We start from the raw sequence: 15,091 nt of genomic DNA, 5'->3' as shown, positions 1-15,091 counted from the left end.
TGTATACATGGGGATGTGAGGACCTACCCCATGAAATCCATAACAGTAGAAGTGGGCCCTAATATTACAGAGATGAAAGCTGCCGTCCTCCCCTCCTTACCCGCCCCAGTGGTGATTGGGACCGATCTACCCCACTTCCACCAGACTATCAAAGCCCTAGAGCAGGGATGGTGGGAAGAAGCACCTTTTGCCAGGGAGCCCATCCCCCCGAACACCCAGGGACGAGAGAGACCTACTATGAAAAGAAGGGAAGCTCGCCTTGCTCAGTGCGCATCCATGTATGCCACCCAACGGATAGCCTGGAACCCAGAGGACCATGAGGATTCCATCCGGGGAGAAACCCTGACGGACCCTACCTTAACATTGGCACGCGAAAGGGCCATCACTAATGGGGACCCAGACCTGACCAAGGGAGCCGGTTTTACATCTAGACAGGGCCTACTCTATCGGGTTTTCCAGGAAGAGGGAGGTGCACGGAGGGAACAACTACTCCTGCCCAAAACACACAGGGGCATTGTCCTCCAGTTGGCACATAATCACCCTTGTGGCGGCCACATGGCCTCCCTAAAGACACAGCAAAACATTCTAAAACGTTTCTACTGGCCGGGGGTCTATGGGGAGGTGGCGAAATTCTGTAAGGAATGCAAAATCTGCCAGTTGACGAGTGGGGAAAAGCCAGCCAAAGCGCCTCTGCAGCGGATGCCCTTGATCACCATACCCTTTCAAAGAATAGGCATAGATCTGGTAGGCCCGCTAGAGCCAGTCAGTCGTGGATATCGATACCTGCTGGTCATTGTGGACTATGCCACCCGGTACCCTGAGGCCTTCCCCCTAAAGGGGACGTCGGCTAACCAGATATGTGACCAGCTCATCCCCTACTTCGCACGTGTGGGCCTACCCACCGAAATCCTCACCGATCAGGGTACGAACTTCATGTCAGCTGTCATGCGACAAGTCTGTGAAAGACTACAGATCAGAAGGCTGCGTACCTCAGTCTACCACCCCCAAACGGATGGGTTAGTGGAGAGGTACAACCAAACAATCAAGAAAATGATGAAGAGGGTAACAGGCCCGGAGGGAAAGGACTGGGATAGAGTCATACCCCTGATCCTAATGGTATTAAGGGACACACCCCAGTCCTCAACAGGATTCTCCCCATTCGAGCTGCTGTTTGGAAGACAGCCCAGAACAATCCTAGATCTGGTTAAAGAGGATTGGGAAAACACTAAGGAAACATCCCTCACCGAGTACGCTGAGGACCTTAAGAACCATCTATCTACTTTAAGGGGACTAGCGGAATCCCATCTGAGTATAGCCCAAGACCGGCAGGAGAAGACATACAACAAGGGCTGTCGCCTAAGAAAGCTAGAACCAGGGGATAAGGTACTGGTGTTACTACCCACCAGTACGAACAAAATGTTGGCTCGGTGGAGAGGTCCCTATGTGGTGAAGGACGTGGTGGGACCAGTGAATTACCGGATACACCAACCTGACCGAAGCCCATCATATAAGGTTTACCATATAAACCTACTAAAGAAATGGACCGAGCCTGCACCGGTCAATATTCTGGCCACCCAAGATACGGGGTTGTTACACGCAACCGGCCAATTGGATGAGGTGCAATGGGGTGAAACACTCACTGAACACATGAAGAACGAGATACGGGAGACACTCAAACCATACCGCAACACCTTCTCCCATTTACCTGGAAGGACCGACCTAATGGAGCATCGTATCAAAACCCTAAACGGACAGACAGTCCGGCTGAGACCCTACAGGATCCCGGAGGCCCGAAGGTTGATCATTAAGAAAGAAATCGAAGAGATGATTAGGTTGGATATCATTGAACCCTCAACCAGTGCGTGGTGTTCTCCAATCGTACTCGTACCCAAGCCAGACGGGGCTGTACGATTTTGTATGGACTTTAGGCAACTCAACCTGATATCCCAATACGAAGCCTATCCCATGGCCAGGATGGATGAACTGCTGGAAAGGCTGGGTGCTGCCCGTTACCTCAGTACCTTGGACCTCACCAAGGGATACTGGCAGATCCCACTACGGGAATCTGACAAAGAAAAAACCGCATTTGCTACACCCCAGGGACTCTTTCAGTATAAAGTGCTACCGTTCGGGTTGCATGGGGCTCCGGCCACCTTTCAGAGGCTGATGGACGTCCTCTTACAGCCCCACGACCGATACGCTGCGGCCTACCTGGACGACATTGTGATATACAGCGCATCATGGAATGACCATCTAACCCATCTACGCAAGGTGGTCGGCACCCTGGCCCAGGCCGGACTCCACATCAACCCAGTGAAATCGGTACTAGGGACCCAAGAAACCAAGTACCTCGGACATATAGTCGGTGGCGGCGTGATTCGACCACAGGTGTCCAAAATCGAGGCTATTCAGGGGATCCCAGTACCGACTAACAGAAAACAAATTAGGGCCTTCTTGGGGTTTATAGGGTACTATAGACGCTTCATTCCCGGTTTTTCTTCCCTGGCTGCGCCACTGACCAAGGCGTTGAAAAACGGGGGTTCCCCAGACCTGTCAACCAATCACGCAGCCATACTGGCCGTTGAGGGGCTGAAGCACTGTATATCATCCCACCCGGTGTTGGTATGCCGGACTTCCGGAAGCATTTTTTTCTGCAGACGGTTTGGGGTTGGGGGCGGTCCTGACGCAGGAGGTAGACGGGTTCCTGCGACCGATCTGTTTTGTCAGTCAGAAGCTCCTTCCGCATGAGTTGGCGTATTCCACTATCGAAAAGGAATGTCTCGCCATTAAATGGGCGGTGGATTCATTGCAGTACTACCTACTGGGGAGAAAGTTTACATTATATACCGACCATGCACCGCTACAGTGGTTGGCGAGACACAAGGACACCAACCAACGAGTTCTACGATGGTTCCTGTCCCTCCAGCCCTTCGACTTCGATACCTTGCATAGACCTGCCAGCTTTCAGCTGGTGGCGGATTACTTATCTAGATGTCCGATCCGGCCCGACCGGCCTGGATCAGTGGTGGGGGTATGTGAGGATATGAGGCTGGAGCGGGACACACGGACAGGGGAGCCCGCTATGCCGCGGGCGGGCGCGACGCTGGGGGCGGGCGCCGGGAAGGTCTCCCTGTTGACGGGAGAGCCTTGTCGGCCTCCCGCGACAGTGCCGGCATTACAGCCGCGGCGCCGCGGGTGCTCACAGCCGCAGCGCCGCGTGTGCCCGCAAGGACCGGGTTCACTGGCGCTGCGGCTGGGAGACCCGCGAACGGAGTGTACTTCGGCGGCCTCCGGCAGCGAGGCTCGGGAACTAGAGGGCCCGACTCGTGCCGACCGCTCGGCATCGGAGGTGCGCCAGACAGATGGGTAAGAACCCATAAGGGGGAATCAACCCGAACCCCCTCCTTACCTAATGCAGGGCAGACACCAAACAGCAGCATGGGGCCTCAGTCAGGACGGGCCTCCGGGAGGCAGTCCTCGAGGGAGACACCATATTGGGGGGGCGGGGCCAATGAAGGGGGAGTGGCTGACAACAGGGAGGGGAAGCCAGAACCAAGCAGCCAGACTAAAAGGAGGAGGTGGGGAGGAGGCAGCACTTTTTATAGAGGGTGGGTGTCTAGAGTCCCCACCAATCGAACAGGGGGGGAGGGAAGTTAGTCCCGATTGGTCCTTTTTCCCTCCAAACACCAGGTATAAAAGGGACTGGCCTAATGGCGTTTTTGTTGCTTTTTGCAGGGAGAAGGAGAGGAGAGTGAGAGCAACTGGTGGGCCTATCCGGGTCCGTGAGAGTAGGAGAAACTTAAAGAGAAGAGGAATTCCTGGTGCCTTTCCCTCACAGTGAAGTAACTGTGGGGTCAACCTGGAGTCCAATTACCTTGGTTAAGACATTGTGTAATAAAGGTCTACAAAGCTCCACTTTGGCTACTGTCCTGATTCCCACAGAGTGACAGCCTTTCCCTGGCCATCTGAATAGGGGAATCTCAGGGTCTATATGGAAGGATACCCTCAGGTTTCTCACACCTCCCAAATCTCGAAAGAAATCCCTCCCTGACAGGAGCAATTAGGCAAACTGGCTCAAGCCTTCTCAGATAAAATCTGAAAAATTCTGGACAACATTAACAGGGAAGTTCCCTAGTGCTACTTGCACAACTTCAGGATACAACCATCCTTCACTGTGTTCAACCCTACCTCATCTAATGACATACTCAACCTGTGAAGTGCAATAATGCATCAGTAGAAAAGTGTGCCCTCTATTCTTCCTTTATTAAATCTAACATCACCACTCTGGCTCCTACCATCTTCCTTGACTGCAACAGATTCTTTAGAATGGGAAGGATTCCAAGCACCCCCAAGGAGGGGGGGCACTTCTCTAAAAGGCTTCCTTAGAGAGCATAAACTCAACCAACTTTACAATTTTTTATAGCTTTTGTTACATGAAATATTGGAAAAAAGCACCACTGACCAACTCTCAGAATTCTGTGTCTCTTTGGGTGCGTTAGATGACGTAGGATTCCGCCCCTTCCGGATCACTGAAACAGCTCTGATTAATTTGAGGAGATTTTCTAAGCGCTTGATGGCAACTTTTCATCAGTACTTATTATCATAGACCTCTCAGCAACCTATGATACTGTAGAACATCCCCACCCTTGTTCATTCACTATACTGCATCATATATATTGAAGATCTGTCCTCAAAATGTGTCTTGTCCTTTGTTGAAAATCGAACCACCTATATGAAATCAATTGAGTTTAGATCCAAACCACCACTCCCAGATTCTGCATTTACCTGGGATTTTCTCCCTCTCTGATAGTTTAATCAATAAATCAGACAAATGGTAACTATTCTGAATCAGTTCCCATCTAGATTCCAGATCTACCCCAATGATGTTCAAATTGCTTTCACTTTAAACTACAATCACATCCCACTGGACAAGATCTCTAAATGCATACGGCTGTTCACGAGTAGCATGCTATGAACATTCAGCACCTTCACTTTACAAAAACTGAATTCTCATGTTTGGTTTCCCCCAATCCTAACCAGCTCCCATTCAGTTGACCAGATTCCATAGAACCCGCATTGGCACACTAAAGGACCCTGACATAACCTTTGACACTAAGATGTCATACATTCTGCAAATTAACAAAAATCACATGCAAAGCCCATTTTAAGCTTCATATGCTGTAGTCCATCAGCCCCATATGTTGAGATGGTTAAAAAAACAGGTGTTTTCAAACCTAGATTACTGTGATGCTACATACCCAACTCTAACTAGACAGCAGACTCCCCAAGTCAAAACCACCCAAGACACACATCTTCAGCCACCGTTTCACCCCAGCCTTTAAAAGGCACTTCACTGGCTTACAAGTGAAGCTAGAATTAATGTGATGGTTCTCTGCCTCACACACCAATGAGTTTACAACTAGGGCCCCAAATAACTCAAAGCCATGTTGACCCTACATACCCCAGCAAGGAACCTCAAGTTTTCAGCAGAGCATTTATTGAAACCACCCAAGTACAGAAGGCAGGTGATTGCAGGGGTGCAGAGGGTTGTATTGGAAGTCTTTAGGGGAATCAGCCGCCAAATTTGTGATAAACTACCAAACCATCTTAGAATAGAATCTAATTCAAATAGCTTAAAAAAACAACCTCAAAGCAGGATAGTTTCACATCAGCTTTCCCAGACATCAAGAAATTACACCAAGTACCATCTGAACCTCGGAGGCTCCTCAGCCCAAGTGACTAACATATGAACCCCCACTCTACAAGAACACACTGTTTCTAATCACTAGAGTCTTAGGATCAATATGCATGATTTTGCTGTATTGCTATGTCATACTCGGCTATCAAACGTAAATGTAGTGTTGCTTGATTGTTTGAACACAATCCTCTCTGTCCAGTCCTTTCCATAGTGCTTTCAAATGACAATGGTGTAATTTGGTGCATTATACACCTTAAATCGTTAGACATAGTCGAATGCTCAGAAGTGTGGGTAGGAAGAATGCAAAAGTTATTTAGTTCCACAACTCTGTCAGAGACAAATATTATATTGTCATAAAGTGCTGCTACAATAGGGAAAAATTGACTTACCCTTAGTAAGTAGAGCAGCTAAGAAACCAGCAATGAGGCAAATTGTCCTCATGCTAAAGGAAGATGGTGCAGGCGATATCTGAATTTCTGCAATCCGGATTATGGCATATGTTGAAAGCATAGGTGCAATAACAACTAAAATGTTGGCAGATAAAGAAAGAAGGTTTTAAACCAGTCTAGGGAAATGGTAGCATTACATTTACAAAGAAACCACCCACAGTGTTCACCCTTTGAACCCTTACCTCAATACTAGCAAGGTAACAGCTAAAACACTTCCTATTGCACTTCAGATATGCTTTTCTCTTTGGTACCTGCCCAGAATGCAAGAGCATTCAGAGCCCGAGACAACCCAACCACCAAATATTATCACGGTCATCTATGTAGGCTCTCCTAGATGCCCTACAAGAATATTTCATGGAAGACCAACAAAATATTCCAGAAAGGCAAGCAACACCCCAAATATAGCCATAGTGTTCGCATGTGAAATGATTTTCTTCACTTATTGGATATTATCAGCAAACATCAATGTAAGCAAGCAAAATATGTTAATTATAGAATAAAATCCATCAGTCACATCCATATATACATATCATATTAGTATCATTGATATATAAAAACATTACACAGAATATTATTTTTTTACATGTATGGCACTCTGATGAGCTTCAGCTTGGTTTACATTGCATCAGATAGCCATGATTATCTTTACAATTTCCTATATTCCTATTTTCCTAGGAGATTTGCATCACAGTCATCTATGGGTATAATCCCTAAATCCTACACATTTCGGCCATAATCACTTGGTCAATTTTTACATAAAACACATTTTCATTAAAACCTCACCCATACAAAGGTGAGGCATTACCCACATAGTCTCTTCTAATCGTGTTTCCCTGTCTGAAATATAGCAAGAAAGTCCATGTAGCAGAGGGCAAACTGGTTGAAGGAAGGTAACAGTACAAGGTGGCATTGACGAAAATGAAGTGGTCTTAAAACCAGTAGGATTGTTCGCTTTCTAATTTGTGAATATGCCAAACAAATCATCAACTGCTGCATTGCACAGTGGGCAGCTAACATCATCAGGCTAACTTTGCCAATTTGTTGTAATGGCTTTTAAAAGGTAGAAGGTTAAAACAAAATCTAGTAATTAACCATCCATCATGCTGATTATTACGCCAGGTAAGATATTCTTGTAAAGTGTCTACCGTGTTAATTATTGCATGTTTCCGATTTACATTTGTTAAAAATTCTCTAGACTCAGGTGTTTTAGTGAGCAATAACATTTCTTTTAAAACATTTCTGTAATGACTTGTCAATGATACAGGGTAGGGACAAAAGGTGCCTGTGCATCGATTTGCGCTACATTTTTCCTTATATAGATCAACTAAAGAATTTTAAAAGACCATCTCTTTTCAATAATTCTTGGAGGATTTTATGGGCGAGAATCCTTGAGGTTCAACCAAATTCGGAGCCAGTGCAATATTGGCTCCGTACGGCATTCAAACTCCAGAAATCCCACCCCAAGTTCAATATTAAGGAGAAAATATTGGTGCCTTTTCTAATCTGAGGAAGAGGGACAGATACTATGAGTGACTAAAATAAGAAAGACAATTCTGTTTTTGCATAGAGTAAAAAATAAAAATAAGACATTTTTTTAAAAAGGGGCTGGTGAATTTGGAGCTTTAAGGTCTACTAATAAATACCAGTGACCACATATCTAAAGCATATTCAAGTGCTCATTTTCCAAGGAAGAAGATCCTTATGGCTGGTTAATATTAGAGGTAACAAGGCATTATTTATCCCTCCAGACAAAACAATGTAAGATGGGCGGAAGAGAACTAAATCCAGTTACACACAATATTCAGGAAAATGCAAAGGTTAACAGTACCACTGTTAGAAAGTGAATTTAATTAAAATATTTGTGCACAAGCAGGCAAAGAATCAGTTTCCACTGCAGAATATCTGAGATCGACATTTGAACAGATCGGTTATTTTGACACATATTGCCACTATTGTGTCCCCAATTAATCCCAGCAATGCGGACAAAAAATATGCACAAAGCATGGTCTATCGTTTCACCACAAGTCGGTTCCTTTCAATACAAAAAAGGTTAGACAGGGGATAGGGGCGTGGGGTCCAGCCAGCACATACATCTTCCATTTACAATGCACACAGGGTAATCTTGGTCTCAAAGTAGATTTATTTTGTACCAAGGCAGGCATGTGTCATTGCCAGAGTATTGGACATGGGGTTACAACACGTGTCTGAGATGGGAGCATCTGCTGTCTGTTTTACCCACCAAACCAATGAACGAATATTGTTAATTTACCTCTATGCATTATTTATTAATTAAATATTTCTGTGGGTGGAGCCTTCACTGCTGAAATCTGTGTGTGATCTGCAGGTCACAGGTTTGAATCCAGGCAAGGTCAACTCAGCCCATCAACCTTTCAGTGTCGCCGATTGAGTACAAACTTCAGTATGATGATAATTGTATGCAAATGTTTTATGCATAGCACTTTCGAGAAAGGGCCATATAAATAAATTATCAATGTAATATAAATAGCAGTTTTTTTGCAATCCAGTTAACGTTTTAAGTACTCCTCAATAATTCTTTGGGAGATTATTGGCCAAGAATGCCCTCTGTATTTTGTGACTAATGATCCTACATTTGCAATGGGGCACATCAGGGGTACCATTTGTTGCTGGACAAGCATCTCCCAAACAGAATGGGGAATGCTGCATGATAGGACTGTAAGAAGTAACTTCTAGGATGAGGGGAGGTTGTTTCTACTGGCACCAGTAAAAGACAGCACAGTAAATCTGACAATCTTGATTTTTCTTAATATCTTTACCCCACCATCAGCTCTCCAGTACCACCCATCAGTGGATTTTCCAGCTACTGATCTTCAGCTTCGTTACATCCCAATGAGATAGGAATGGCCTGCAGCACCGAAGGTGTACAACCAAGTCTTAAAGGTGAACAATCGCATGCAGTTGTGAAAAATATATTATTTTGCATGAAAGAACCGCTTCCAACTGTTTTATGAGTATTTTACGAGTAAAACATTACAACATGGGTATTGTTATAAGGCCACATCTAGTGGGCCTTAGAAAGGGATTGGGTCCGTCGCAGGTTGAGAATACGCCACATATTTGATAATACTCCTGAAGGTGGTATATGGAGGACATGCTGGAGTAACCTTGCTGAAAATGATGGGGGGGGCATGACATCTAAATGAAAGGGGCCCCTGCCAAATGAGTGGGACAAAATGAAGTGCCACAAAAGTTGGCGGGGAACAAACTCCCTTGTCCCCCCTGAAATTACACCCATGCGAGTGGGACACCAAAACAACCCCTTCAGGTAAGTCATCTGAATTGGAATATACAGCGATATATTACGTTGAGGGAAATGCAAGGTTCCCCACATTAGAGCCCCGACTCTATTTTCGTTGAAATCGGAATAGCAGGACATTAAAATTAAGTCTTTAGGAAACGCTACCAGATATTACATGGGAATTGTGCCTGCTCCATGAACTCTCATGCACTGGAGCAAAGCTCAGACCAAGAGTTTGGAGGGCTGGGAATTTCAGAGGATGAAAGCAGGTAGAGAAACAAACTAGTTGGAGCGCAAGAACAAATGCTGGAAGGCAAGTTGTTTGCGCAGACCTTTGGGAGAACCCCTATATTTGGAACGGAGACACCAGAGCCTGTTGTGGGCTCACATCTCCAAAGGATGGTGCCCCTTGGTTGGTGAGTGAGAATAATATCAGCCTAATAAACACGCAAGCAAAGGGGTGAAATTCCTGCTAGAAACTAATGCATGTGTCTGCTAGGGAAAGGGAAGGGCAAACAACGTTGTGGCCCCAGTAGAAGTGTGAGAACCAACGACTAAGAACCCAGGAGTGCATCTCATCTTAAAGAGCAGGGCCAGATTTGGCATGCTAAAGTGTTTTAAATACCCTGAGACTGAGTGATCTGAAGGATGCTTCATGGCTGGCTGGAGCAACCGTGGTCACTTGTTGCTAGATTAGGGTACCTGACATGGGTCGGAGGTCATGTGTCATCTTAGACAGGACCCTTGCACTAGGATGATGTGGTTATTCAATTCTGCCACTCAGCCATAGAATTTCCGTTTTATGTTTTAGGGGTTTTTCTTCTTGGTTCCTGCAGGAAATCCTTCAACCCTCAACCTCATGGAAAAATAAAAAGGTGTCCCAGGGTATCTGTTGCATCCTCACTGTGACAGTAATTAAATCCTGATGGACAGCTTTCGGTAAACTGCTGGTAGTCCAGCTATTTTACAATATCAGCCTAAACTGATACATGATTTACCAATTTTAATCCTTCCCAGACGACCAATGCTTGTAGGAGGAACTGGTGAAGGTAATTGCAGGTTGTCTCCTCAACTGTCAAACGTGTCTCCACATCAAGAGGAACAATGCTCCTTTACTTTTATTTTAGAGCCCCAACGACCATTTATGTAAAGACTCATCCTCGACACAATAATAGTTGTATTTCTAGATGGCAGCAGGTGTCTTGCCCAGGAACATTTGCACAGCATACACAGTAAAAGGCACAATACTCGAACAGATGTCATACAATAACATTGGGCTTAGTGAGAATATGGGCAGTAGAAGATGTGGTTGAGAGGTTACATAGAACAGAGAAATGACGGACGTTACAAAGAGTAGATGGAGGAGACTGGCGATGAGTAAGTTACACTGCATTGTAAAGTTTGGTACACAAAGTCAGGCAGGGCACTAATGTGGGAGTACGTAGAAGGTGATGCTTTTTGATTGATGAGTTAGCTTAGTGTACATTTGAAGATGCGAGCACTGGCAAACATTTTACATGGAGCCGAAGGGAGTTTCAGTGAAGCAGTGCTAGAAGGGAGGAGCAGAAGTGAGAAAAGGCACAGAATTGTCAAGGGACAGAACAGTTGTGGAGTGAACTAGAGCTTGGGCGTATGAAGGGGAGCAGAAGGTGATGGTGGGTGCTAGGTAGTGGGGTGCTAGACCATGAAGGCATTTGTAGACAAACAGTAGGAACTTAAAGAGGGACTGATTTCTGACGGAAAGCCAAGTGGCATGAAGACAATGTGAGCAGAAGAGCATGGAAAGATGCAGAGGAGTGAGTGATCAAGTTGAGCACTTTGTCAAGTAGGGAGAAAGAGGACATAGTGGAGGCTAGTGCAAAAGTCAAGGTGACAAGTATTAATGTCAGTAGAAGAATTGAAGTTGAGGAGGCTGTGCATTTTCCTAACATTAAGCAGGTTGGTCTTAGCCGCAGTGGAGGTTGCAGTATTGAAGAGGTGAAGGTTCAGGTCACGGTCACAAAGGACCCCAAGTTTGTATCCTTGGGTTAGGTGGAGATTGGATCAGGTGGGAACGTTGATAGGAAAGGTAGTAGAATGCATTAGTCTTGGAAAATTTGCGCATAAAATAAAGTGCCATCTAGTGGCAAATGGCAAAGAGACAAGCAGATACATGGGCAAATAGGTCAGGAGTGAAAGTGCGAATTGAGAGGATGGTTTGGGTATCATTGGAAAACCACAAGAAGATCAGGTGCCAAACAGAGGAGGAGTACATTGTGTGGAGGAGGGCACCAAGTAGAAAGCCTTGTGTTGACGCCAACAGTGAGATGGGCTGAATCAAAGGTGGCTGTGTTCCAAGAAATGGAGAATGGCTGGTAAGAAAGGCTGTAGATGACCCATCAAAGAGTTACATCCTGAATACCAAGATCTGTAAGGGTCAGAAGACTGTATTGAAGGCCACTGAAAGGTCAAGAAGAATTAGAATAGACTAAAATCAGAGGGGGCACTGTTGAGCAGCCAACAAGATGGCCGCCTAGCTACGGAGCTTCGACACCCACAGATCTTCATCGGCGGAATCCGTACACCTCTGACCCAGAGAGCCGCACCAGATAATTCCCCTAGCTGCGGGCCACATATTGGGGGGAAAACCACTGCCTGAGACGCGGCCGCTGCCGAGTTACGATCGACTGTGCCGGCTGGCCCTGTGCGGCCTTTGGGCCTCCTCCTGGGACATCGGAGAGCAGGGCGCTCTGTCATCCGGGTGCGTCGCCGCCGGGCCGGAGGCAGAGATCCGTGTGGGGGACCTCCTGGCGTGCAACCGCCACGGGCGAGACCGTGCTGATGCCGTGGACGCCGGCGCAAGCTCCATCTGGTCCACCGCCGCGAGACCTACTGTAACGCTCACCTGATTCTCGCAGAGGCGCCGGTCTTGACTGGGCAACTACCGTATCTTCAAAGGTGATGTGTAGCACCCGGTTGGCTCTTTGGGCTGGACCTCTGTGCACTGTGTGCCTGACTTCAAGAGTGAGATGTCTGCAGATAGAAAATATGGGATTAATGAACTGGGGTTATTGGGGTGTCCCTATCTCTTCCCTTTTTTTCTCTCCTGTAGACCCCCAAAGGTTAACGCTCTCACCTTAGGTAAGTGAATGCCGAGCTCTCCATCTGCCTCGGGGCAGGGTGCTGTAACCAGTTTCTTCACTGGGTAGGTAGCGCAGGCCTCTTGACTTCAGAGGACTGCTGTCCGTCGTTTACTGCACGAACGGTAAGTTTTGAGTAATTCTATTGTCTTTAAAGTCTTTAGTAATGATGTCTCTTGTTTTGCAGGGTTCCGGCGATGGCGGATGACGGGCTGAAGTGAGTTGAAGATGGAGTCCGTGTGATGAATAGAAGCGCCTGGAAGCACGTAAGTAAGCGCTTGTTGCCTGCTTCACGATGCGCTCTAACTGTCTTTTTATTTTGCAGGTACGAGTTCGGAGCGGCTGCAGGGTGCCGGAATACCCACTGGGTTAGATGTGGAAAGGAGTAATGGCACGTGAGTATTAAAGTTCCCCAATGTCTTTAAACGCACCTTGTTTTGTCTTTCAGATGCGGGATGCAGCGCCGAAGGCCTCCGGAGCGTGCGAAGAGTTGGTAAGCTTTTGTCTTTCAGATGCCGGAATGCAGTGTGAAGACCTCCGGAGCGCAAGAAGAGTAGGTAAGCCTTTGTCTTTCAGATGCCGGAATGCTAACCTGTTCTTTCTTGTCTTTATAGGTGTTGCTGAAGACTGGATTCAGGATGGTAAGCCTTTTTTCCTTAGGCCCATGAGCGTTCTGCTGCAGAGGATGCAGAATAACGCAAAGCAAGATTCATCCACCGGGTGTGGTTTAAATAGCCTCCTGTAGTGCTTAGGTGTCTCCTTCCACAGCCGCGCCTAGGTAAGAAAAGAGTTCCTGCCTTCCAGAAGAGTTCCAGTGTTCTGAATCTAGGGAGTGGCTCCTGCCCCACCCAACAGGAAAAGTAGTTCCAAACAGAAGAGGATCAGAGGCTCAACTGGCAGGCAAGTAAGCAGCATGGTCTGCTGCAGGTAAGTCCACCCAAGCATTATGAGCCCGGCGCTTCCAGCGCTGGGACTGGGCATATTTATGAGCCTGGTGCCACTGGCGCCAGGACTGGGTCCAAAAGGTCCCAATTGGGACTGGTTGGCACTCGGAACCTGGGTTATGGATCTGCTTCCAAGGGAGTTGGGAAAACCCTGACCTTTTGGAAGCAGAGATCATGACACCTACCGACCGCAGGCAGGGAAGGTGAGTGCCTCGGGGATGGGTAGCACGCCGCCAACCATCCGCTGCCTCGCCAGAGTTCCCGCGAGCCCAGCGCCATCTCTGAGGCGGCTGCCTCCCGCCTCCCCCCCTCCATCTTGGCATTACCTGCTGGGCGCGGCGGTGGTCTACAACATCCCACGCCTGGCCCCGGATCTCGAGCGGGGCTTGCCACTCACTGGCCCTGCCCGCTGCGGCGGCGGCTGCGCCCCGGCCCCGATTCCAGTGGAGGTGGCTAGAACCTCTGATTTACAAAAAGCCTCCCCAGCCCTTCCTCACACACTCGCGGGCGACGAGCAACGCAACAATTCAGGGGTGGTGCAGCTAACGGCTCCCCCTCGGGCCGTGAGACCCCTGCAATCCACCCGAGTGACATTTACAGCCGGGGAGCTGGAACAGCACGATAATCCACGAGCGGAGAGGGCACCCTCCATTACCACTGCCTGCAACTGGTTAAACAATACGGATCCTTGCCCAGGAGGGCCCCCAACCCACCCCACTCACTGAACTCACCCAAGTGAGCCTCTATACCACCCAAACCCACCCCACTCACTGAACTCCCCCAATTGAGCCTCAATACCACCAAACATTGCAGTGGCTACTCTGGAGCCCATTGAGTCTCCCTCCAGTTATATCCGCCTGCTGCGCCTGCGGCAGCCATGGTGCTCCAGCTCATCCCGTCATCATACAGCTCTCCCCCCGGCCAACCCTTCTCCACAATTCCCACACTACTACTGGCCGCCCCTGCGCTGGCTATGGTCTACGGGCTGGCAATACCTGCAATACTAGGCAATCAAGCTACACGACAATACTACTGAACAGCTGCCACCCCCACTAGTGCACTCCTATACTGAGTTCACCACCAATCTGTCCACCTGAAATTGCAATGTCGAACAGAGCACGGGGCGCGAACAAGGTAGGCGCCATGGACAAGTTCACCAAGGCTGCGCCCAGGTCAGACCAGGCGTCGTCCTCCACAGCACAAGAAGACGGTGATGCCCTGCCCGATCCACCTCAGCCTGACCTTACTGTAATGATGGAGTCTATGGCCAAAAACTTTGCAGCCTTCCATGAAAAACTAGACGATATCAACGCTAACGTAGCCTCCCTAAGAGCCAAACTAGACCAACATGGTGCAAAAATCACGGAGGCAGAGCAGAGAATAGGAACCAACGAGGATAATGTTCACACCTTACAGGGCAACGTCGCAGAGCTCGTCCGGGACATGAAACAGGTCAAGGCCAAGTGTGATGACCTGGAATCGAGGTCACGATGAAATAACATTCGCATAGTGGGGGTTCCCGAAACTGCTCTAAAAGGGCGCATGGAACTAGCGGTCGAACAACTTCTTAAAGACCTACTGGGCAACCCCGAGTTATCGCCATT

The 15,091-nt window shown here is 47.7% G+C and overlaps 1 protein-coding gene across 1 annotated transcript in view; it reads right to left on the bottom strand.

Moving 5' to 3' along the window:
* LOC138529247 (phospholipase A2 inhibitor and Ly6/PLAUR domain-containing protein-like) overlaps positions 1–15,091 on the bottom strand; it is a 1,133,868-nt gene that overhangs the window by 993,835 nt on the left and 124,942 nt on the right. Inside the window, exon 2 of the mRNA XM_069640822.1 lies at positions 6,088–6,222. Coding sequence (XP_069496923.1) covers positions 6,088–6,208 — 121 coding nt within the window. The 5' untranslated portion in view covers positions 6,209–6,222. The remainder of the gene's footprint in view (positions 1–6,087; positions 6,223–15,091) is intronic.

This window comes from Ambystoma mexicanum, chromosome 1q, assembly GCF_040938575.1.
Source record: "Ambystoma mexicanum isolate Mex_15411 chromosome 1q, UKY_AmexF1_1, whole genome shotgun sequence".
NCBI classification, from domain to species: Eukaryota; Metazoa; Chordata; class Amphibia; order Caudata; family Ambystomatidae; genus Ambystoma; species Ambystoma mexicanum.
The sequence above is the reverse complement of the archived record's forward strand: the minus strand, read 5'-3'. Positions and strand labels throughout refer to the sequence as shown.